This window comes from Brachyhypopomus gauderio, chromosome 7, assembly GCF_052324685.1.
Source record: "Brachyhypopomus gauderio isolate BG-103 chromosome 7, BGAUD_0.2, whole genome shotgun sequence".
Lineage (NCBI taxonomy): Eukaryota > Metazoa > Chordata > Actinopteri > Gymnotiformes > Hypopomidae > Brachyhypopomus > Brachyhypopomus gauderio.
In genome coordinates this window covers 26,446,059-26,472,464 of record NC_135217.1, presented here as the reverse complement: position 1 = coordinate 26,472,464, position 26,406 = coordinate 26,446,059, and the positions used below count along the sequence as shown (strand labels likewise).

The 26,406-nt window shown below is 45.4% G+C and overlaps 1 protein-coding gene across 6 annotated transcripts in view; it reads right to left on the bottom strand.

The window, feature by feature from the left end:
- Positions 1 to 292: 292 nt before the first annotated feature.
- eya1 (EYA transcriptional coactivator and phosphatase 1) overlaps positions 293 to 26,406 on the bottom strand; it is a 44,721-nt gene continuing 18,607 nt past the window's right edge. For all 6 annotated transcript variants that reach the window (XM_077012870.1, XM_077012869.1, XM_077012868.1 and 3 more), the window contains 11 exons: positions 23,619 to 23,701; positions 22,851 to 23,037; positions 21,228 to 21,370; positions 20,581 to 20,664; positions 17,229 to 17,318; positions 6,364 to 6,422; positions 6,089 to 6,249; positions 5,784 to 5,898; positions 5,394 to 5,515; positions 4,625 to 4,725; positions 293 to 2,195 (listed from right to left, as the gene is read on the bottom strand). In XM_077012870.1, coding sequence (XP_076868985.1) covers positions 2,115 to 2,195; positions 4,625 to 4,725; positions 5,394 to 5,515; positions 5,784 to 5,898; positions 6,089 to 6,249; positions 6,364 to 6,422; positions 17,229 to 17,318; positions 20,581 to 20,664; positions 21,228 to 21,370; positions 22,851 to 23,037; positions 23,619 to 23,701 — 1,226 coding nt within the window. In that variant the 3' untranslated portion in view covers positions 293 to 2,114. The remainder of the gene's footprint in view (positions 2,196 to 4,624; positions 4,726 to 5,393; positions 5,516 to 5,783; positions 5,899 to 6,088; positions 6,250 to 6,363; positions 6,423 to 17,228; positions 17,319 to 20,580; positions 20,665 to 21,227; positions 21,371 to 22,850; positions 23,038 to 23,618; positions 23,702 to 26,406) is intronic.

Below are 26,406 nucleotides of genomic sequence, written 5' to 3'. Positions count from 1 at the left end.
TGTGAGGAGTTGAGGGGGTGAGTTGTGTGAGGAGTTGAGGGGGTGAGGGAGTGAGAGGTGTGAGGAGTTGAGGGGGTGAGGGAGTGAGAGGTGTGAGGAGTTGAGGGGGTGAGGGAGTGAGTTGTGTGAGGAGCTGAGGGGTGAGGGAGTGAGTTGTGTGAGGAGTTGAGGGGGTGAGGGAGTGAGTTGTGTGAGGAGCTGAGGGGGTGAGGGAGTGAGTTGTGTGAGGAGTTGAGGGGTGAGGAAGGTACAACACTTTACCTATGAAATGAAGCAACACTGCTGGACAATGTGCCATTCAGAGAATCACAAACAGATTTTATTCCTGCTGAGGAAATTCACAGTCGGTAGCACACATGTTCTCAAACCCTTTCTCTCTTTCTGTGTGTGTGTATGTGTATTTGTGTGTGTCAGTGCATGTGTGTGTGTGTATTCTTTGTGTATAGTGGCTTTATTACAGTCTTGGGTTTCTCAGTCCATAGATATCTAAGCACTAAGAAAAGCACAATGATTTTCCAACTACAGCGATTTTTCAAAGTGGACACAGAACACATCTCCAAAATCAAAATAAAAAGACTACTTCATACAAAATTCCACTTAATATACAAGAATTTCTGTCTTAGTGCCAGTACAAAAGATAATAAAACCTTACATTTTCTGCGTTACTTCATACCAGTTTTGGAGGCTGAAGTCTGATTGCAGTGAAACGTCCAGGAAGAAAACAGTCTCACACTGCAGTCTGGCCCGTGTGTTCGTAATGCGTGGGAATCTCATAAATACATGCGTTTTAGACTGGGTCCTACACCTCAGACCTCAGGCTTCCTTTCTTGTGTTACCTTATATATCTTGACCAAAAGAGTAGAATGTGTTACGGAGACGCCAGGGCTCTGTAAATAAGTACTGAACCGAGACGTCCTCTGACTTGAACTAGAACGACACGAGTACAAGGAAAGAAAAAAAAACATGAGTGAGCAAAATATGAAAGTATTGACACTTGACATCCATGCTTTTGGTCATGACAAAACAATTCTCACAGAAATCCCTTATCTACAGATATTGATCACAGAAATCCCTTATCTACAGATATTGATCACAGAAATCCCTTATCTACAGATATTGATTCGATGAAACAATGAAGGCATCAACACCGTTAGGCCTTACACAAGCATCAGCTCAGGGCTTTTCCATGAAGTTCCGCCCCACTGAACAGTACGAACGTCACCTCCACCAACGTAGGAAGGAATAGTCCAGTGATTAAAAATTTTACACACAAAAAAGGATGTATTCTGTACACGATTGTCTGAGCAATGCAAATAAAGTTTTGTATTTTTTCTTAAATTATTAGAAAATCCTTTTTTTTCCCCCTCCATAAACTTCTTTGTGGAATCAAAGTACTGTGCCAGGCGAGAAGGCCTGGTTCTGCTGGGACAGTGCCCTCACATACCAGCAGTGCTCAACAAAGTCTCGGATTATAAATATGAAGCGTAGGACATCCGGCGTGGTGATTAACCCCCCTGGGGTGGCAGAGCGGGGCAAAGTATGACCCTCTCCCACACCTGTCTGGCTCTGTAGGGTCAGAGCCATGGGTGGAGGGGCGGATCACGGGGCGGATCACGGGGCGGATCACGGGGCGGATCACGGGGCGCTCCCAGTTTGCTGCAGTAGGGTGGCTGTCTGAACGGGCTCCAGCGTATCAGTAGCTCTGCTCATTCACAGGTGTGAACCCCAGCGGAGCGGTGGGCCAGGCAGGCCCCATAAACCATTTTGATGGCTTTAAGAAAGAGGCCAGGTCACAGTCACCAGGGCCGGCAGCTGCGGTGCCGTAAATTCCCCCCACGCTGAAGGAGGGCGGGGTTAAGACGAACCCTGGGCCTGCGTCAGCACGGCAAACACCTCACTAGTCTTCACTCTCGGGACGTGTGCATCAATCTTCTCCTCTTATTTTGAAAAATCTGTGCTATTGAAAGGCAGACAGCAGGTTGGGTATGGCGGTGGTGTTGTCTGGGGTCTTCAGGGTACGTTGCCGAGCGTGAGACAGGGTCACTGGTTCAACGGCTGCAGTGGTGGTGGAGATGGAGGAGCGGGTGGAGCAGGTGCCGGTAGCACTTGCAGTGCTACAAATACTCCAGGTCGAGAGCGTGGTGGAGAGCCATGAGGTCGGAGTGGCTGGAGATCCTCCAGAAGGGCATGTTGTGCTGCGGGTGGAGGAGAAAAAGTGGGTGAGGCAAACTGAGAGAGACACAGGGAGCATGTGCAGCCTCTGTTCATCAGACCCTCTGTTCATCTAACCCTCTGTTCATCAGACCCTCTGTTCATCTGACCCTCTGTTCATCAGACCCTCTGTTCATCTGACCCTCTGTTCATCAGACCATCTGTTCATCTGACCCTCTGTTCATCAGACCCTCTGTTCATCTGACCCTCTGTTCATCTGACCCTCTGTTCATCTGACCCTCTGTTCATCAGACCCTCAGTTCATCAGACCCTCTGTTCATCAGACCCTCTGTTCATCTGACCCTCTGTTCATCAGACCCTCTGTTCATCAGACACTCAATTCATCAGACCCTCTGTTCATCAGACCCTCTGTTCATCTGACCCTCTGTTCATCAGACCCTCTGTTCATCTGACCCTCAGTTCATCAGACCCTCTGTTCATCAGACCCTCTGTTCATTTGACCCTCTGTTCATCAGACCCTCTGTTCATCTGACCCTCAGTTCATCAGACCCTCAGTTCATCAGACCCTCTGTTCATCAGACCCTCTGTTCATCTGACCCTCTGTTCATCAGACCCTCTGTTCATCTGACCCTCTGTTCATCAGACCCTCTGTTCATCAGACCCTCTGTTCATCAGACCCAGGCCATATGTAAAGTGTGTGATGTCTATGTGCATCCCAGTGTAGGACTGTTTGGGCAACATGACTTCTTACCACCAGACCCACGCAGCAAAACATAGAATTCAAAGTGTAGAATTGATTAAATGGCCAAAATGGTAAAAATATGCAAATTCCTCATTATTTTATTTATTTATTATTCTGTCCATTTAATTTATTTATTATTTTGTCCGTTTTCCCTCAGAACGCAACTTCAGCACAAACTTTACTGGAAAACCGAATGATGAAATGTAGGCTGAAAGTTTGAAAATATTTTTGCTGAACTAGTTAGCCAGGCAAATTCGACAATACTAAAACCGCTCAGTTAGTAAGTCTTTTTTTAACAATCAGAGATTTAATTCACTCTTTAATAACCTATACAAGTTACAAAATGACAGCCAGCGTTCTAGTTTAAACATTGTGTTATGCTCTCAAGGGCTCTTTTTAAAAGCCTGCTGGGAAATAACCAGGAAGGCCCCGTAGCTGCCGCTGCTCTCTCCCCCACATACACGACCCTGCAAGTCAGGCTTTGTTCCTGAGAGAGCCCACGACAAACCGGAGTCTGGAGGAATGAAAGAGGCTCGTCATTCCAGAGTGGACTGACCCGCCGCTCTGAGCCCATTACTGGCTCTTATCAAAAGTACGGCTTCTCCTAGACACATGTTCCACTCAGAGGAGCTCGCATTGACCCCTAGAAGACTCTTTCCTTTTTGTTTTGAAAATTGCCTTTGCTTTTAAGTTTAAAAGCCAGAGATGTTATCTCTTTTCACCTTGGCCTAGTTATTAACTAGAGGGGATTGTTTCGTGGTGAAAGGGAGGAGGGTGGGGTGGTGGGTTCCAACAAAGTGTCAGAATTAGCAAAATTCTTAACACAGCGTCACCTCTGACATCACACCTCTGACATCACACCTCTGTCATCCATCTCCAAAATCACACCATTCTTTCATTTCATATCAAGCCCAAAGGAGCCCATCCCATCTGTATCCTGGGAGTAAGGACACAGGCATATGGGATCTCTGGGACACGGGTGTACGGGATCTCTGGGACAAGTGAAGAGCTGTATGGTGAAGAACCATATGATGAAGAGCCATATGGTGAAGAGCCATATGGTGAAGAGCCGTGTGATGAAGAGCCGTATGGTGAAGAACCGTGTCGGCACGCTTTACTTTGTTGGGTTTGTTCATTATCAGCCAAACTGAATTGTTGCACCCAGTAATTAATTAGCTAACTAACAACTTTTTGTGGTTTATGGTAAGAGCTTAGGGTTTACATGAACACTTGGCAGACACTGTACATAAAGACCTTCTCAACAGTCGGCAGGTAACATAAATCTTCTTTGAACAGCGGAGACGAAAGCAAACACAAGAATCAGGTGCTTGGACGTAGCTACTCCTCCATGTTCTAACACACATCAAAAGAATGTCTGCCAGTGCATTCCCTGTTCAGCCCACAGTGCCTGTCACTGCGAAAAATATTCCAACTTTATCAAACACAAAGATTTAAGCTTCTTAATGCAAGCTGTGCTAATGGGCTGCCCCCTTCAACGTGCCTGAAAGGACTTGTCTAGCGTTACACGCGTTCACGCAGCTCAGGCCTAGAGCAGCAATATATAATTACGCCCTTCCGCCTGTTTTACAGCCGGGCTGTCAGAAGAACAGGGCTGCTTTAATTGTGTGGTTGTTTTGTTGTTTGGCCATTGGGCTTCAGTAGGGACGAGGATGAGGATGAGGAAGAGGAGCGTGGGAAGGAGACGCTCACCTTTTTAGAGCTTTGCTCCTCCTCTACGCCGTCCCCCACCACCACGTAAACAACTTTCCTCCCGAACCTCTGAATCACTCGCTCGAAGCAGCTCTCCTTGCCTGTGGAGAACAGAAACAGGTTTAGTGCTGCAGGAAGGCATGGGAGCTGTACACCAGAGTCTTTCTGAGAGCTCTCTAAATACACAATAAGTTACACAAAATTACACAGTCTAAACACTTTGCCTTAGTGCAGGGATTTTGATGAGATCAATGCCCAGATAAAAGTGATCTGAGAAGCATTAGGAGCGGGTTTCTCCTCCCCAAACCTGGGACAAATGGAGTTTAACGAGCTAAATCAGGCTCACATGCTAATGCCAGAGTCAGAGAGGCAACGCTGCCTACAGCCCTGCAGATCTCGGCACGAGCCCCTCCGCTCGGTCGAGGACGGCCCAAAAGTGAATCTTGGTGTTTATTTTGCATTTGAAAAAAGGGGGGGTGCTGGGAGGGGAAAATGTCCATGTGGAATGACATAAATTTGCCGAAGTGGTTTCATATGCAGGGCTGCAAAGGAGAGGCCTGTCTCAGACTGCACTCCGAGAAAATAATCCCAGCCTGATTAGCCCTCTTCCTCAGAACAGAACATCAACCCTCTCATGTGTCCCCCTCTGTAGCAGCTCTGCGTAGTCCCCAAACATGTGTCTCGCACCGTTTACACATCACAGGCACTCTAACCACCCGGCTGCGGGCTGTGTCCGAGGTGTACACGCTCGCTTGTAGGCACCACTCACCTATTTTTGTGGCGCTGTAAATGTTTTCAATAGGGAAGACCACTCCTAGACCATAGAGCAGGACCTTCGCCAGGGCAGGTATGAGCTGGGTTGTGGTCACCAAGATGTTCACACAATTCGACCTGGAACGGAAGAGGTTACATGACTTCAAACACCGAATTTCAGATGCTGTCATTCAACACAACTCAACTCAAATGTATAATATTGCAAATTATAAAATCACATTGCTGAGATGTCTTTATATACTAACTCCACACGCACTGTAAACTCTACACAGGAGCCTTGACTTGTTCAAGTCCAGGGTGTATCATTACTCCTTATACTCCCAGCTGATTTGTGTACATGCAGGATGAGGCTCTGTATCATTTCTTTGTGTGAACTCTCCTTTACCTTGAGTGGATTAGGGTTAGTGCTTTCAGTGCCAGGGTTAACCAGGAGTCTGTTAGAGCTTCGATTTCTGCGCGCAGTTGCAACCAGGCCTCCCTTTTGGCTGGACCCAGCAGTCCTGCAATGCACACAGACCTTGTCTGAGGTGGCCCCTCCCAGAAACAACTCCACAAACTTCAAAATGTCCCCTAACTAAGTGTTTCTGCACACAGGGCCGTCTGAAAAAGCCCCCAGAAGTTCTTTCACTGACACACCTTCGCATCTGAAACTTCAGCAATTTGACCAAAAGCGGTTTATTGGGGAATTACCTCCGACGTTGTTTTTGTAGGTGGTGTAAATTTCTTTTACTCGTCTGTATCGGAAGGCCAGCTTTCTCATCCAGTCCACACCCCCGCGCACCCCCGTGGCCAGGCACAGGTTGGCACTGGTGGCAGCAGCGTGGAACCCATCTGTGCTGAAGTTGTAGGTGCTGAACCGAGATAAGAGAGAGAGCGAATTCTACAGGCGAGTCCCATGTGGCTTGGTCACGTATTGTTAAGACACTATTGATCGTGAACAACTACACCAATCACGGCATCTCTACCTCAGATCCTGTCCGTTGTCATCGGAGGACACGTCGTCGATGTGGACCTGATCACACTCCTGCAGAACGGAACACAAGGCGGTGACACGCTGAGGTAGGCTGGGTGAAACCACGCCGGACTGATTAATGGTTTTCATGTGCAAAATTGGCCGTGATTTGGCAGATTTGGATCCCTGAAGTGAGTAATGTCAACAACTGTGGAATTCCCATCTGAAGCCCTAAGTCCTCTCTGGAAAGCTGAAATCAACCCTTCAATCACTTCCAGGCTTGAACCCCCACCTGCTCAGTTTTAATAAAAATAAACAACATCATCAGGAGGCCTGGGGGCCCAGCGCACAGGCTCCAACCGCTAGGGGGCCCTCCGCCCACCTCTAGGGGGATCTCCCGATATTTTCATCCGCAGTGCTACTTAGAATCGTCCTGCTGCTCTGTTACTCTCAGCGGTGGAACATCGGCCTGTGTGTGAGAGCTCGTGTGCCGTCTGGGGCTCGACCGAAGGGAGACAGCTGCACGATAAGTGAAGCATCTGGTCTCCTCTGGGTTTCTCCACTTCTTGGAGGGGCCAAGCAGTTCTACAGCTCAGAGCTGATTCAGACAGTGTACACAGTAACACAAACCAGACTTTCTGCTAAATGTAACATACTAGAAAAATTGAACCTGATGCTAACCGCCAATGAAATTATGACCTCTGATTGCTGCCGAACCACACACCAGCATAGCCCCAGGCCTTCTGGAGAGAGCAGGCTCAAAATCTGTTATTAGTTTTCCATTTATAGGCATCCTGGCCCCCTCCCCCTCCATGAGGCATGAATGTCAGGGAGTCCCGTCTGAGCATTTGAATGCAACTCATTTCAAATGGAAAACGAGCTGGTGGCTCCCAAACTCCGCCCTCAAGCTGGTGGCTCACAAACCCCGCCCTCAAGCTGGTGGCTCCCAAACCCCACCCTCAAGCTGATGGCTCACAAACCCCGCCCCCAGGTGCATGAGGATGTAGAGTATGATGAATTCAGGCAAACCTTTGGCTGCGTTATGCTTTCTTTTTTTACATTAAATTGTTAGTATGAAGTGTAATAAACTACAATAACTATTAGATGAATGTGCATAACTGTTAAAAGAGACCTGTTTTGTTGAAGACTCACAAGTTCCTTTTCCCATTTCTTTAAGCTTTTAAAATGAAGTTTCAATTGGCTGCTAAGACACCACAAACATAAAAAGCGCTTCCTTGTTTTAACTTGATGTGAACCTAGCCCAATGCTGACGTTACTGCATTCCTGTCTAATGCTACAGCAGGGTAAGGGTAAGGGCTTTAGACCGTAAACCTTTTTTATTTTACTGGTTCCCCTCTGAACAAATTTTTCATCTCCCTGGATTTGTGGGGCGAGGGAGAGGAGAGCGACGCGAGTATAAACTCAAACCAGCTGTTCTTTAACAGAATTAAAATCCTGACCCCAACCCCTACTCTAATGCAGCCCTTCCCTGGCCGAGCCTCTCCCTGCAAGCCCCGACATCCAAAGAGGAAAAGACTTTGACCCGGTGGCCCGCTCCTCCTCTTCAGAGCTCCACAGCCTCAGATAAGGCGGAGGGAGGGTGGAGGGAGAGGGTGGAGGGTGACCTCACATGGAGAGCTGATTCAGGGAGTGGAGGCCAGTTGGAACTCCTCAAACTGTTTGTGTAATCTGTTTCTAGACAGGCAGCGATGGACCCTTACTACTCGTGAAGTACCAATTTGTCATTGACAAAAGACGCTTTGGACAGGCCAAAATCATTAGAGCAAGCCCCCACTCCTAGCGTTTAACCCTGACTCACCAGGCCTTCATAGAGTTAATCATTGTAAAGCCAAAAATGTGACAAATATATGTCTCTGTAATATAAAAATATATATACTCTATACGGAGGTTAACCTAAAGAAAGCATATCAGAGGAGCCAATGAAGATGTGGGGTAATCAGTACTGTCTAACTCTTTTTATTTAGATTTGTGCTCATTTGAAATAAGACTTAATTGTAGATCTCAATTCAAAATATGCAAAAACCTAACTTGTAAATATACCAAACACATCTGTAAATGTAAATGTCATTTTAACATAGAGGCATTACAATAATTCTCATGGAACTCATGTTAACCTACAAACAATGAATGTGCAACAAATGTAACCTTATGGATTCCAAACAGTTTATAATTTGCAAAAGCTAAAACACAGATATCTACATTATTTCAGTCCTTGGAGACCGTGAGAGGGCCTTAATTTAATTTGCAGTACTGAATTGACCCCGCTTTAACCACACCGAGCACACACATGCACACCTCCATAGAAGCTTATAAGGGTTTCTTTGTAACTGTACAGCTATCTTGTTCTTAGAAATGCGGCATGGGGTAGTATTGCACAGGGGTAATACTGCGCATAGGGAGTAGTGTACAGGGGTAGTACTGCACAGGGGTAATACTGCACAGAGGGAGTAGTGTACAGGGGTAGTATTGCACAGGGGTAATACTGCGCATAGGGAGTAGTGTACAGGGGTAGTACTGCACAGGGGTAATACTGCACAGAGGGAGTAGTGTACAGGGGTAGTACTGCACAGGGGTAATACTGCACAGAGGTAGTAGTGTACAGGGGTAGTACTGCAAAGGGGTAATACTGCACAGAGGTAGTAGTGTGCAGGGGTAGTACTGCACAGGGTAGTAGTGTACAGGGGTAGACCTGCACAGGGGTAGTACTGCATAGGGGTAGTAGTGTTGTGGAGTTGCCTGAACTAGTGTCTTACAGTCAGATTGTTTAGGCACTAGGCTTTAAGTGTTAATGATGGGGGATGGGCTGGGTTTAAGTGTTAATGATGGGGGATGGGCTGGGTTTAAGTCTTAATGATGGGGGATGGGCTGGCTTTTAGTGTTAATGATGAGGGATGGGCTGGGTTTAAGTGTTAATGATGGGGGATGGGCTGGCATTAAGTGTTAATGATGGGGATGGGCTGGCTTTAAGTTTTAATGATGGGGGATGGGCTGGCTTTAAGTGTTAATGATGGGGGATGGGCTGGCTTTAAGTTTTAATGATGGGGGATGGGCTGGCTTTAAGTGTTAATGATGGGGATGGGCTGGCTTTAAGTTTTAATGATGGGGGATGGGCTGGCTTTAAGTGTTAATGATGGGGGATGGGCTGGCTTTAAGTGTTAATGATGGGGATGGGCTGGCTTTAAGTTTTAATGATGGGGATGGGCTGGCTTTAAGTGTTAATGATGGGGGATGGGCTGGCTTTAGGTTTTAATGATGGGGGATGGGCTGGCTTTAAGTGTTAATGATGGGGATGGGCTGGCTTTAAGTTTTAATGATGGGGGATGGGCTGGCTTTAAGTGTTAATGATGGGGATGGGCTGGCTTTAAGTGTTAATGATGGGGGATGGGCTGGCTTTAAGTTTTAATGATGGGGGATGGGCTGGCTTTAAGTGTTAATGATGGGGATGGGCTGGCTTTAAGTTTTAATGATGGGGGATGGGCTGGCTTTAAGTGTTAATGATGGGGATGGGCTGGCTTTAAGTTTTAATGATGGGGGATGGGCTGGCTTTAAGTGTTAATGATGGGGGATGGGCTGGTTTTAAGTGTTAATGATGGGGGATGGGTTGGTTTTAAGTGTTAATGATGAGGGATGGGCTGGCTTTAAGTGTTAATGATGGGGGATGGGCTGGTTTTAAGTGTTAATGATGGGGGATGGGCTGGTTTTAAGTGTTAATGATGGGGGATGGGCTGGCTTTAAGTTTTAATGATGGGGGATGGGCTGGTTTTAAGTGTTAATGATGGGGGATGGGCTGGTTTTAAGTGTTAATGATGGGGGATGGGCTGGCTTTAAGTTTTAATGATGGGGGATGGGCTGGTTTTAAGTGTTAATGATGGGGGATGGGCTGGCCAAGTCCACAGTTGGCCACAGTTCTACATGGAAGGCTGGATGATAGCTCATCTAAGACTAAGAAGGCTACAACCATGGACAAACTGATTATTATATGTGAAAGAATTATAAATAACAGTAAAGAGATGCTAGAGATTATGCAGTTTGTGATGGCACAAGCAACAGAGAAGTGAATATAATAAATCCTTTGGATGATATTTTTCTGCTGTTCTGTTTTTCCACTACCAGGCTGTGGCCTGTAGAAACCTACAATCACCACTAATTCAGGCCAGATGTTCCTACTGTAGATGGTGCAAAGATCCTATTCAACAGCCCAGACATAATCACTCCCCACACAGTTTGTCCTTCTGTCTAATTTGTCATGTTTTCCCCTCATCTTGTGCATTTAATTATCTGACAGTCCATGTCAGATACTAAACACACACACACACGCACGCTTAAACATGGGAATCCAAGAAGTTCCACAAACTATAAAATAAACATCTTGAAATGACCTTCGAAAAATTTCTCTCCTAATTTTTTTTACTTTGTGCTCTGGGTGCGAGACCACAGAAACGTTTCATCTGGTGTGGCTCTCTGAGGCTCTCTGAAGCTCCTTTGTTCTGCTGACGTCTGTCATTAAGCAATCAGGCTGGACAGGTTCATCTGTTCTTCCATATGAAGAACTTCAGCTGCTGACTGCTCAGCCCAGAGCTGCAGTACGTCAAAAAAGAAAATGATTATTTCAACCTCTAAACCTGGCATACCCTCATCCCACCAGCGGACACGTCCGTATTTGCATCACCCTCCCTGGTTGCCTTCTGTTTTTATTCCTCGTGAGTGGCCCTCCTGAGTGGCACAGTGTGAGCGATTACAGCCATCATCACAGCATTCTTCTCAGGCCTTGTGAAGACGCCCCTACCACGGTTCACAGCTTTTCAATGCTGCAAGCCTATTGGCATGGTGGGGGGGGGGGGGGGGGGGGGGGGGGGGGGGGAATTGTGACCCCAAGATTTACCACACCTCCCCCACCTCCCCCAATTCCACTGCTGTGGGCCCATGCTGGGGGCATAAATAGAGGAGGGAGGGAGAGAAAAGGTGGGGTGAAGGGAGAGAGAGAGAGAGAGAGAGAGAGAGAGAGAGAGAGAGAGAGAGAGAGAGAGAGAGAGAGAGAGAGAGAGAGGGATTACCTGTGGGTCAGACACAGGATATAAAGAACAAAGACAGGTCTTCAGACCCACTTCACTTCACTTCATTCCACAATTTGTGCTTGAACAGCCATGGAATTCAAACACCAGCAGAACGCAAAGCTCAGCGGAGACAGGACAGGGCTGTGAGCGCAATGTCTTCACACGCTACACCAGCAGGAGAAAAACCTCCCAGAAAGACTGATACACTAATTAAGAAGTTATCGTGAGATGATAAAAAAAAGCTTTAAAATGTCTGATTTAAAAACGCTTTCAAATCTTTCAGTGATTAAACTATCATCTTTCAAAAATGCCTTTAGACAATAAATAAGATCACAAAATTTTGGAAAACGATCACTGCCTAGAGACTTATAGCTGCCACGAACAAAGGAAGAGAGTGGAGTTTCTAACAGGTCGCTGTGCAGGTCGGCTGTAAGGTGGGGTCTTGGACGTAAAGGAAGTAAACCAGAAAGCTCCTGCTCTAAATCTTCAAACACACAAGTCCACTGGCCTATCACGTCACACATCAGTCCTTTTTATGTGGTTATAAGTTTTCTGCACCCACATGCTGGTGACCTGTGGACACAACAGCCTTGATGGTTAGTAAAGTTTCCCAGGACGCCTGGTGTCCTGCTGACCTGGAGCTGTCCTGCAGAGACGTGTCACAGAGAGGACGAGCACAGATGTCCAAAAGACATCAGCGCTGCTGCCTGGAGACTTGAGGAGAGACCCTGACAGATGCTACCTGTGTCAAACATGTACAACAACAGCAAGACTGTAAAATCCTCAGACTCAAACCTGAACACACAGGAACCATGTATTTCAGTATTTCACCTTCAGAAGAGTCACCCCTCATCTGTTCATATAAGCACCAAAAGTGTTAGTAATTGGAGTGGAACATTAGGTTGTGGTCTGAGGTCTGTAAATTAAATAGAGATAATGTATGTAAACAGAATGAGACAGAAGAGACCCAAACAAAGGGAAATGAGATATTCAACCCCCTTAAAGACACAACAAGAGACAAAGATCCAAAGAACCTCTATCAACTCCTGTGTATCGCCACGGTGACTTCAGCCTCTCTGCTGAGCTAACAGCTGCGTCTAAACCAATAAGCACAGAGCCTGGCTGCTCAGTATGCTTAAACGATCCCAGCTTCTGCAATGTCATTGGACTGGACACAGGTATTCATGTGGGAGGACACATGGGGACTAATTAAACTGGGCCAAGTTGAGCATATAGGACTCTAAGGTCACATATCTCCCTAGGGTCCATCATGCAGACAGATAGACAGACAGACAGACAGACAGACAGACAGACAAGCAGGGTGATTTAGAGGACTCACAGCCTCAACTTATTTGATTTTTAAATAAATAAACATTTTTGAATAGATTTTTTTGTATTTTAATATTTAGGCATGCAATTATTGTAATTGTCTTAAAGATATATAGATTAGAATCCCAATAATAATATCTAATAAAAATACCTCTAAGAAAATATTTAATCAGATGGTAAAAAATTAAGAAAGGACTAATTGACCTTTGAGCAAATTACAATAATCGCATGCTCAAAAATTAAAATGAATTTAAAAATTGAATTAAAAATAGAAAAAAATCAAATTTTTCGACATTATGCACTGTACTACTATATATATATATATATATAGTAGCACAGTGCACAATGTTTCCAGAAATCAAGAGAATCGGTTTGTTGAACACCTTCGGACTATCAGGATTAAGGATTTGTCATTTCCAGTGTCAAGGCATTTTAATACTAATGGATATTGTATTAATAACATATATGTTTTCATAGCCAGTTGTTGCTATGACAGCAATGAAATTAGGAAATCCAAAGAAAAAGAACTGATTTACACTCTTGGAACTTTAGAAGCTCATGGATTGAATGTGGTGACTTAAATCCACGTTTTCATGTATAAACCGGTTCCTCCTCCTATTAAATCAGAAGCACTTTGCTTGCACAACTGATGAAGGACCTCTGTCTGAAATGTCCTGTTTCTCTGGAAATATTGTGTACTTTACTACTATTTCTCTCTCTCTCTCTCTCTCTCTCTCTCTCTCTCTCTCTCTCTCTCTCTCTATATATATATATATATATATATATATATATATATATATATATATATATATATATATATATATATATATATATCTGTATTTTGACTTCAGTGTAAATTAATTATTTTTTACTTTTGTATAGTATAGTAATATAATAAATATAATTTATTTTCAAATTTTTTAAATTAAACAAGTTTTGTAAGGAGAAACACATTTATATTATGCAGTTAAATAACACATCTGTGATTTTCCTCATACCCTAAAACATTTATATTATGATGTTAAAGAACACGTCTGTGATTTTCCCCATACCCTAAAACATTTATATTATGATGGTAAAGAACACATCTGTGATTTTCCCCATACCCTAAAACATTTATTTTATGATGTTAAAGAACACATCTGTGATTTTCCCCATACCCTAAAACATTTATTTTATGATGTTAAAGAACACATCTGTGATTTTCCCCATACCCTAAAACATTTATTTTATGATGTTAAAGAACACATCTGTGATTTTCCCCATACCCTAAAACATTTATTTTATGATGTTAAAGAACACATCTGTGATTTTCCCCATACCCTAAAACATTTATTTTATGATGTTAAAGAACACATCTGTGATTTTCCCCATACCCTAAAACATTTATTTTATGATGTTAAAGAACACATCTGTGATTTTCCCCATACCCTAAAACATTTATTTTATGATGTTAAAGAACACATCTGTGATTTTCCCCATACCCTAAAACATTTATTTTATGATGTTAAAGAACACGTCTGTGATTTTCCCCATACCCTAAAACATTTATATTATGATGGTAAAGAACACATCTGTGATTTTCCCCATACCCTAAAACATTTATTTTATGATGTTAAAGAACACATCTGTGATTTTCCCCATACCCTAAAACATTTATTTTATGATGTTAAAGAACACATCTGTGATTTTCCCCATACCCATTCCCCATACAGGCTCATGTTCCTCTCCCCACACAGTGTGCAATTTTTCCTCAAGACAAAAGTAGAATCACTATATTGCACATTAGGTCAATAGAAGGATCATATTGCTGACAAGTGTTTCAGAGATCTGTGCTGCCACTGAAAAACATCAATAATTAAGTGACTAAAAAAATAGAAAACTGTGAGTATTCATTTCACTGTCCACATTTACGTCTTCATCTAAAAATGGACATAATGGTTCTGCTGATCAATGTAGCAGGCAGCCCAAAACTCGGGTTTGCGATAAGTCAGTGGCCCGTATGTGTGTTATATGGGTGTGTGCATGTGTGTGCGTGTGTGGGTACATGTGTGTGTGTGTCACACCCACACACACACAACCCACATACAATGGCCTCACTGACTAACAGCTCAACAAAGAAATGTAGTGTATATACGGGCCATATCTCCCCACACATTACATCTGCTTCTAGCACCCAGTGCCAACTGAAAGACTGAGGGACAGTAACGGTGAAGAGGCACGTGATACTTCACACCAGGAAAAACTTCACATCAGAAAATACTTCACACCAGGCAATATAAACTTTTATACGTTCAATTAATTCATTTAAACAAAAATAATTATGAGTAATTAGTATCAATTAGTATCAATAATTATGATTAATTAGCATTTTTGTATCAAAGATATAAAAATATCATGTGAAAGAATGACACAACTATGCCATAAATGGAGAGCTTTACATATAGAGGTGTTGTGGTTTACACTGGAGTTTACACTGGAGTTTACACTGGCCTCCTGCAGTGTGGACACTCTGCCTGTGAACGCTTTCGGCCAAAATCATACCAAAACTCTTTTTTTTCTTTCTCTTCTCTGTCAAACCTAATTTACATATAATTGAAAAGATTTTTTAAAGTACAAAAAAAAATCTAATATGTTAGTATTGCATGGTATTCTAGTTTTAAGAGAAAAATCGTTTGCTTTAAAGTGTCAAAATGAAACATAATAATTCCTTTACTGCGATAAAACAGACAGCTGGAACAGTGCAACGCACATTCAAATAGTTTTACAAGAGCTTTGGACTGCTAGCAGAATCCCTAGCAGTTTCATCACACATGAAACAGAAATCAAAATACAGCACAGATGTTCTGTAAAAACCACATTTAAGCTTTGTTACAAAATGCCCGTTTTCTCCCTCTAAGTGACAGAAGCACATCTTTTAAAGGACGTGCAGCCGCTCGGTCCCCCGCAGCCAAGCAGACGGGAATATTTAACCGGCAATTGCCAAACATTAACTTTGATCCCGGCGACTGTGATCAGAATCTCCCCATCACTCGACTGTCACAGGCAGCACAAACATTTTCTTTCTCCCTGGTTCTCCGGGACGAAAGAGCAGAGCCGGCCCGGGACTAATGAGACTTGGCAGACTAGCTGCAGTGCTCTTCACACTTAAGTATCAAACAAAACATTTCCTCTCCTGTAGGGTCAGCTGTGAGCAGCACACAGAAAGAAAACAGTAGTGTGGAGGTGTCAGATTATGGGGTGGGGAGAGAGGGAGAGAGGGAGAGAGGGAGAGAGGGAGAGAGGAGAGAGGGAGAGAGGGAGAGAGGAGAGAGGGAGAGAGGGAGAGAGTTCTCTAGCTGGAGCTGTTGGTTTGGGTTAGTTCATACAGGTTTGAACTTGGAAGACCTGGCAGCTCCACACAGTATTCACAGGGCTCCTCACACCAGTGGTTTGCTGTGCTTTTACACGGTGTTGGGTTGTCTGCTATCATGTGTTAATCTGTGCTGTACCATCCTACAATACACAGTAATCTAATCCCACGATACGCAGTAACGGGCTAAAAGCATACGCGCTCTGTGCCACAGAACCACGCTGCCCAGCCCACGCAGCACCGACCCAGTTGGTCCCGGGTTCACCCCCCCCGGCACAGCAGACAGACGCACTCTGCTCCAGGCTCATCCAGGTCCCCTGGGTGTGGATTTCACACCGAGCCCATGAATCAGGCAGGGGCAGCGAAACTCAGTGGCTCCAGACCGTGACTGAGAGGCCACAGCTCGGATGGACAGCCACACTGGGCCCACAGCACGACACACAGACAGCCAGACAGCCCCATCCTGGAGAGAAACTCTAGAAGCTGACAAATTGTCCCATCCGAAGGGGGTGGGGGAGGGGTGTGTGTGTGTGGGGGACGGGTGAGGGGGGGGGTCTATGGGCGTGGCGGGTGTGGGGGGGGTGGACATGTAAAATTCATAATGTCCCTTGGGATTGAAGGCAGTACCTCACCAACGAGGAGCTGTGCTAAGAAATAGGTATCCTGGTATTAAATGGTTGTTGATGCTAAGCTAAAAGTTTAATAGACTTGTTCTTTTTCTTAATGTAATGCATACACTAATGTAATGCTGTGACCTGTCTGCATCTCAAGTCTGGGCCTTATATATCACAAACAAAGAAAAAACAATGTTATCATTACTGTGTAATGAGATAATGTAATGTTAATGTTATTATAATGAGAAAATCCAATGTTAACACTACTGTAGAATGAGAATATACAGTGTTTTCATAACTATAGAGTGAGAATGTACAGTGTTAACATTTAATATTGCTGTAGAATGAGAATATACAGTGTTAATGCTGAAATGGAAGGAGTCTGTGCAGAAGGCAGGAACAGCAGCAGAAGAAAACAAAAGACTCCTCCACCCAGAAACAAAGGACTCCTCCACCCAGAAACAAAGGACTCCTCCACCCAAACACACTCCCGAGCACCTCTGCTTACTTCCAAGTCGTTGAAGAATAAGTGTGTGTCTGCCAGGTTGAAGATCATCTCCTCCATTCTCAGACCCAGTGACACCGACGTCGGTGGATCCTGGAAAACACACGAAACTGGTTGAAAGCTTTGCCAAATAATCGGGCTGGCTGATCAAGAAAAGAAACAATTATCCCAGCTCCAAGACACTCGGGCCCACGGCCCACGGCTGCATTCTTCCTGCTGGCTTCTCTGACCTCCTGAAGCTCCGCTGTGCCCCACACACAAACCTGCTGAACATGATTGTTATACTCTCTACACTACCAGCTCACACACCCAAACGCCATTTCCTGTGATCCATCCCATACACATACTAGAGTTTTTCTGGGAACAGATCAACATAAATATAAGCAAAAACTTTAACTTTAAAAGAACTTTAATTACGACAACTTTTATTTAATTGTTATCAAGATCTTTAAATAATTTTGTCCCACTAATCTATTAGGCAGCATGTAAAGCACATAGTTTATTCTTTTTTTCAACTGTATTTGGACTCCTAAATGTATTCAGTGAAGATTTATACTTATTAAATATTAAATATATGATTAAATATTAGGCTCCATAATTTCAAGACATGCTATCAGAATTATCAGCTTTATCCTCTAACCATCATTACATGTCATATTTACAGAATCTGCAGGAGCTCACAACTCTCGCAAATCTAGAGATTTATACCTACATATGTGTCCATGTGTGAACTCTATACTACAGCACTGCCACATACAGAATAATGTAATACGTGAGAATTTACACTTCAGTCGATTATGTCCTTTAAAAGCATTTTATGTAATCTTCATTCCTGAATGGGTTCATATTTCTAATCAGCATGGATTTACCTGAACTTCATTAAGACGGAGAGAGAGAGCGAGAGAGAGCGAGAGAGAGTGAAAGAGGAGTGGAGAGCAGGTGAAGCTGATGTTTTGTTCTTGTGTGTGTGTGTGTGTGTGTTCTGCTAAATCAGGGATTAGACTCTTAGAACCAGCTGAAGCAGCACCTGCGTGTTCTCCTAACGCCACGTCACACTCAACAATACGGATGTTTTTACTGTGGACACTGGGGGGTCCAGCCGGCACTCGTGGGGAGAGCCCTGCAAGGTAAAACCTCCAGGAAGGACTTTCATTCTGCCAAACGTTACATTTTCTCTTTTTGTTTCAAATATCTGTCTAGGTGTAGGACAGCAACTCTGCAAGACTTCAGTAGAATAATATAATGCTGGGATATGGCCATGTACGATATCTATTCTGAGTCTTGTAAGCAGTGGCCTCATTAAACATGCCTGCGCTCACGTCTGAGAGTTAGTGCAGGTTTGGTGGCGAGAGACCTGTGAAGTGTCCTCTGCCTCTGTTCATCCTCTCCAATTAAATCCAGACAATCATTCAACACATGGGTTAAGCACACCAGCAGGCCGGGGTGGTGGAGTCCTGTCACTGCTGCGACTCCACCTGTCTCCTCCCATCAAGGCCGTGCGTGCGCGGGGGGGGGGGGGGGGATTGCTGGCGCCAGCCCCCGCACTCCTCCACCCACAACCCCCGCTCTCCTCCACCCTCAGCCCCCGCACTTCTCCACCCCCAACCCCCTCTCTCCTCCACCAACAGCTCCAGCGCTCCTCCACCCCAACCCCCTCTCTCCTCCACCCCCAGCCCCCGCACGCCTCCACCCCAACCCCCTCTCTCCTCCACCCCCAGCCCCACACTCCTCCACCCCCAGCACACTGCTACTCCTCTGCAGAGCGACGGCTGCCCAGCTGGTCCTGACCATCATCTTTATGGACGTGAGCTGCCCCCATGCCAGTCAGGACAACCGTAACCACAGAAGTTCGCTGTCCTGGGCGCCTCTATTTATAGAGGCTGTTCTGCAGCTCCGCAGCAAAAATACCGTTTCAAAAGTTTTTTTTCTCTTAGCTATCACTCTTCCACACACACACACACACACACACACACACACACACACACACGAACGCACACACACATACGAATGCACACGTACACACATGCACACACACACACACAGGTACAGACACACACACACAGACATACACACTGTCGTTCTCTTCAGGGAGCACACACATAAATAATGAGATGAGGCATGGTTGCAGCCTCAGTGTGTAGTGAGGTTTGAACAATTTTTTGTGTGGTTTGAGGATTGTGATCAACACATTTAAGATATAAGTGTATAATAGAGAGAGAGAGAGAGAGAGAGAGAGAGAGAGAGAGAGAGAGAGAGAGAGAGAGAGAGAGAGAGAGAGAGAGAAGATTGTTCTACTCCATCCCAGCGGGGGTGGGACGGTGCTATGTGGGACTGTGAGAGAGTGTTTGGGGGCCCGAGGGCCAGTTTTTTTTTACCCAGCATGCTCAGCCAAGACAAAGTAAATAAACAGAGCAGGGTCGAAGGGCAAGCCTCTCTCACCCCTAAAACAAAACCCCGTCCCCATCAAACACCCTGCTCAAGGAACAAAGAATGTACCGCCAAGCCCGGCTAGCTCCCGCACGTACAGCTCCACAGTCGCCCGCTCTCAGCACAAAGACCAGCCAAACAGCCCCAGTCCACGGCGCCGGCGTGGCCGACCAGCGCCGGAGCATTACGGATACACAAATGAAAGACTAAAGACAGGTCTTGTGTTATTAGTGAAATCATAATCTAGAGACGCCAGTAAACAGCCGTCCAAGTTAAACAAACCCATGAGATCAGCCAAAGCATGAGAAAAGCAGACTGCCATATTTCCCAAATTGTTTATTTTCAAAATAGTTTAAATATAGATTGCGATGGTTTATATAAAATAACAAATACAACAAGCTCAAAATGTAAACTGGTTTTTGTTAGCTAACTCAATGTTTAGTGCTTTTTTTTTTTAGTGTAGAACGAAGTTCTTCATTCCTTTAACTACAAATACATAATAATTAATAACTCTGTCAGCGTGTCTTTCATAACTATGTAAAAATCTATGCCTATAATTGAGTCCGGCCCTATACGTCGCCATCTGTTCATGGTAAAGTAGCTCACACATGGGAACTTCCAGAAGGTTAATCTTGCTGAGAGGGAAGGTTTGGAAAGCACTTAATTAAACCAACAATGAAGCATTTTCTGAAGGACAGAAAAAAAACTCTTAAGAAGTGTGAACGGACAGTTGCCGTGCAACTGCTCAGCGGCCCCGCCTACTCGGAGCGGAGCTCCAACAGCTGGCCTATCAAAAAAAGAAACAATTATCCCAGCACCGAGACCCTCACACACGGGCTCACGGCTCACCGCCGCCCCCTTCCTGCCGGCTCCTCTGACCCGCGCTGCCCCGTTAATCGACGTGCGCTGATTAAAATACGTCACTCACCCGTCCGTATCTGTTGGCGTAAGACCCCGTGAGCAAGGAATGGAACACGATGATCGTTTCATCCAGGTCCCAGATGAACACGCGCTGGAGGGGTAAAAAGACAGATCAATGCCACTCTGCAGCAAGCCGAGCCGCGGGTCAGGACGCAGGACACGCGGGACCCTCCGCCCAGGGACCCGCAAGCACGCAGGCCGCATGGTCACCATGGCAGCCCAGCACCAGACAGACCACCACCACCACCACCACCACACCACCCACCTCCACTGCCTCCCGCATTAACACAATCAATAACGGTGAACTAATTAAGCCGATATGTTAACACGCCATCATGTCAAGTTGGTAATGGGTGCATTTGCCTTGAAATTTACTTGATGTTATTGGAAAAGTGAATCCATCTAGAGTCTTTATAAACAGCTCAAGCAAAACAGTGCCACGAAATAGCATAAAGTACGATGAATATGTATTGCATTATATAAAAACTGCAACAAAAAGTGAAAAAAAAATGACCACAAGAATAATCAATTGAAAAAAATGACGGCATGTCTTAACTGAATTTGTTTAATGTTTTAAATGTGTTTGTTTAATGGACACAGGCCAGGTACTTTGCATCGAAGCGCTGTGTGTGTTTGTCTGGGAGACTGCAGTACCTCAAGGTCAGAGTCCGGAGGAGGGGAGGGGTTGTTGTTCCTTCTCCCTCGCCCACGCGCTTTCCCATCCGAGGCCCGACGCAATCGATCCGAATCTGAATCTTTAATGGGGGTTGATGGACTGTGGATTGTACTGTACTCTGCTGCAGGGGGGAAAAAGGGTGAATCAAAAGAGGGAAACCAGAAAGGCTTTCACCTTCAGAAGTGAACACTGTGGCTAGATCCGCTTTCGCCACCCAGGACACTGGGCCGCTGCCCCTGGACGTCCTAATATGCTGTTTATCTGATCCACTTACACCCCAGATACCGTTTAGGCAGTAGTGAAGCCTACGGTGTGTGCGGTGTGCGGCTCCTGCGCTATCTGGAGGGCACTGGTTAATTACCCAGCAGGGCTAGAGGGGGCTAAGGGCTTTTACACGCTACTGGAAACACACGTGTAAATAAAAGACTGCAAGAGCTGTGAGCAGGGAAATAAACAACTAATCTACAAGCCGGGGTCGACACGGCAATGGGTCTAATGATCCTGGGACCTACGACAGGAGGTTTGTTTACAGCACAGGGAGATCAAACAGACATGTGTCTTTTATTAACCACTCAGGACCAAGAGCCAACATGCTAGTGGCTGAAGTGTGAAAGTGACGGCAAGACCTCTATTAGCCGGACATGTTTAGCCGGACATGTGTTTTTGTGGGCCGGGTTGACTTGTTTTGGGAGAGACACCTTTGTCATTGCCTTTATAAGGCAAATGTAGATTTACACTGAAGCCTGCTGTCTTTTCTCTAAGAAAAATCGAGCTCAAACTGGATCGGCTAATTACAGCTTGGGATTAGACAATCTTGAAGAACAAAGTGCTGAAGAATAGCAATGGATCAGCCAATCACTACTCTGAAGAATAGCAATAGGTCAGCCAATCGTTGCTCTGAAGAGTAACTATAGATTAGCAATCATGCTCCTGAAAGATAGCGGCGTTATAACTCCGCCCTGTTGCCCCCAGCTACAGTCTCTCTCTGTATGACAGAGAACGCTGAACCAGTCAAGTTGCTGATGTCCAATGAATTCACAAGCACACAAGTTAATTGTTCATTTGTATCTTGCCTTTAAATATAAAAAAACAACCAATTTCTCTAACAAAATTTGGAAATGAAATTTGGAAAATTAATACCTCTTCTCATAATTATTGTGGTTTTAGTGCTTAAGTTGTGGCTGAATCAAGCTAACGAGGTATATGATCTTTACATCCTGATCTTCATATTCTGAAGGAAACTACTTGTTTCTCACATCAATATTCCTATTTCCATTACCATGATTTTAAACCTACTAGATTATTTCTTGGAGGGAATAAAAATAAAAATCCTGAAAATAGTTTAATCTCTCTGAGATATTTTTGCACTGACACAGGTGGGTTATGATGGCAGACACATCATAACATAATCCACAAACCAGCGTAGAAACAAAGCCCTCAACACTTTGACGTTTCTCTGAAGCTCCAGATCACCATCCTCAACAGAACTATACACCCAGTCTATACACACAAAGCAGGACAGTTATTGTTTTAGATATCGGCGTGATTGGCGTTTTAATGAAGGATGTGATTGGTGTGTTAGAGGCTTGTGAGGGTCTTACCTGCAGACTGGTCGGTGAGTGCCTGGCTGGTGATGCCGGTGGGGGGCTCTTGCAGGGTGTAGGTGGCTGTGGTGGACGGCGTGGTGGGACTGGTGTTGTTGCTTGTCATGTAGGGCGAGGTGTAGGGGCTGCTGTTGTAATACTGGGCGTACTGGCTCTGGCCGAACGCCGGGTAGGGGGGGTAGTCCTGCACACAGCCAGGCCGTAACGTGAGCTAGACGGTCCGCTCGGCGCTGCTACTTTCCCGCACGGATTCCCAAATGTAAACGTAAACACATGTCTCTCGCGCGCTACATCTGGACGGAGCTGCTCACCGCCTCCTCCTTCCTGCCCTCGTGGCATAACTCATACGTGTGAAGAGTGAGGGGTAATCCACTCTACACTCGGAGTGATTCAGATCATGTGTGTAATGAACAAGTGTACACATGTGCTGGGTAGGCCTCGAGAGAACCAGTAAGAGACCAGTTTACATATTGGAACAACTTTGTGCGTGTAAACTGGAAAAAAGCTCGAGGAAAGATATTTACAGCGTGTTTGTGACTACCTGTTGTAACTACCTGTTGTGACCCATTTGTGACTACCTGTTGTAACTACCTGTTGTGACCCATTTGTGACTACCTGTTGTAACTACCTGTTGTAACTACCTGTTGTGACCCATTTGTGACTACCTGTTGTAACTACCTGTTGTAACTACCTGTTGTGACCCATTTGTGACTACCTGTTGTGACTACCTGTTGTAACTACCTGTTGTGACCCATTTGTGACTACCTGTTGCGTGCTGTTGAATCCACTGGAGTTTGTGAGGGAATTGCTTCCTGCATACAGTCCTGATGTTGTTGTAAAACTGCCCCCTACAAGAGGAAGAAACATAACTGACTCAAATGTGCATAAACAACACAGCAAAATCTAGCAGATGATAAACACCACAGTACATGTGAGGGGTGTGTGGGGAGGGGTGTGTGAGGGGTATATGAGGAGTGTGTGAGGGGTGTGTGAGGGGTATATGAGGAGTGTGTGAGGGGTGTGTGTGAGGTGGGCTATTTAATCTGCTAGTTGGAAAGAAAAAGCAAGAATTGGGCCGAGAGAGTGTTGTGTGTGAGAAAGCCATCAAGTTCTGTTTGTGGACTGAGAGTATTTGAATAGGGTAGGCCAGTATAAGCCTTGGCTTCAGCCTACTCTCTTTTTTTGGTAATTATTGATTTGTATTTGTAAATGATGTTCCTTGTTTTTATTTGCAATTGTAAAAATCATCAATAAATAAATTTAATCTAATCTAAAATCTAATCTAAGTACTTTCTAAATGATTCAGGTAGCATATGTTAGCAGGTCTGGGGGTAAGTACACATACACACGCACACACACATGCACGCACACGCACACACACGCACACACACACACAAGCACACACACTGTGAGCTGCTCAGGCAGCATGTGACACACTGACTCATTTTCTGACTCATTCACTGACTAGCACACGGCGACCCACTTTATTACTGGTGATTGAAGCATCAGTAGTGACTCAGCCCAGAGGTTGTGAAAGGTGCTATACATGGACCACGAAATGTGCAACAAGACATTCTGAGCTGCCGTGTGACTTTCTCAAGTTTCTGAACTTTGAGGGGATGTTGCTGTGAACGCAGTGTGTGAAACAGGGCTTCAGAACTGCACACTGAACTGAAGTAGCCCCTTGTAGCATAAAGTAGATCTTTAAAATTAGCAAAATGAAAATAACGACATATGAAAATCTGTAACAAACACTTTCATTTCAGTGGTGTGTCACTGTAAGAACATTTTCCAAGAAGATTTTTTTGGTTGGTTAACAAGCATCAACAGGCTGTAAGCAAATGAACCCCTGAACACCCTGGACACACCACACCCTGCATATCCTACACACCACAACCCACACCCTACACACCACACACCAAATACCTGCTGTCCCCCTCTTCTGTCTCACTAACCGGGTGTCCCCCTCTTCTGTCTCACTAACCTGACCCTCCATAAGATAGCGGAGATGAATTTTCATCCTGTGGTCATCAGGCAGGTAGACTCTCCTCTCCTCCCAGCACGACAAGCACAGCGCAGCTTCACAGTCTGACCAGCCTGGACACTACAGCTCTCCCCATTAAAGAGACCTCAAGAGCCCTCAAGAGCCCTCTCATTTACCAAAGGACACCATCTGAGTACAGCAGCCTGCAGGTCTTTCATCCGTTATTGATACGCTCGGAAGCTTGAAGCTCCCGAGTCCTGTGAACGCGCGGAGAATCAGACTCTCGCTCACGCAACGTGCGGCACATCAAATTCCCATTGCACACCAAATTAGCTAAACCCACAGTTCAAAAGTCATAAAGCAGTGTGCGGTGGGAGAGGCACTGACTCTGGAATCAGTGTGGAGACACATGAAAGGTGCGGCAGGCGTCCTCCTGCGCGTGAAGTATGAGCGCACGCTGAGGGAAGGTCTGCTCGCTCCCTGGGGCAAAACCCCCGACCTGCCGCTCTGCACTTAGTTCAAAAGAGACGAGACACTAACTCTCCTCGCCGCCCCCTCGCACGGGGCACCATTCGCTGTGCTTGGTTACTCGTCTTGCCATGGGCTGTGTCTATCATCAGTGCTCAATATCTCTAGCAGCAGTTTTGTATGCCTCTCCAGGGAGAAGATGATCAAGTCCAGATGGGCTTCTTTAGACTGCAGTCTGAAGGGGGGGGGGACCCAATTACTGCCACAATTATTATCTGAAAATCACTGAAAAAAAAATCTTGTCTACTCTTCTGGCAACAGAGTTGGAAAAGGAATTTGCAGCCTAAACAGACGTAATGCTAAATGCTTTTCCTGTTTGCGTGTACTGAACTAAATGCAATGCTGCAAAATAATCACAATGTAAACAAAACTTCTGCGGATTTTTGTAATATTTGCATTTTTATACCAACCTCAAGATTACTCTGTCAACCCCGTTCAGCAATGACAGCCGTGATGCCGCTGTCTCATTACACTTCGGTACATTTCTATCACGTTTGTAAACTATTGCAGCAGCGGTATGCCGTTGGACATGAAAGGACAGAGTAAAAACATTAATCTAACAGCGGTCCCTCTGACAGCTGCATGCAGGCTGCCTTTATAGAGGCTGTCGGAGTAGGTATCATGTGGAGCTAGGGGTGGGGTGGTGGAACTGGGGGTGGGGCGGTTTAGCAGGGGTGGGGTGGTGTAGGGTAGGGTATGGTGGTGTATGGTGCACGGTGGAGAGTGGGGTTGTGTAGATGGGGTGGGGTATGGTGGTGTAGGGTGGGTGGTGTTGGGTGGGGTTGTGTAGATGGGTGGGGTGGTGGTGTAGGGTGGGTGGTGTTGGGTGGGGTTGTGTAGATGGGGTGGGGTGGTGGTGTAGGGTGGGTGGTGTTGGGTGGGGTTGTGTAGATGGGGTGGGGTGGTGGTGTAGGGTGGGTGGTGTTGGGTGGGGTTGTGTAGATGGGGTGGGGTATGGTGGTGTAGGGTGGGTGGTGTTGGGTGGGGTTGTGTAGATGGGGTGGGGTATGGTGGTGTAGGGTGGGTGGTGTTGGGTGGGGT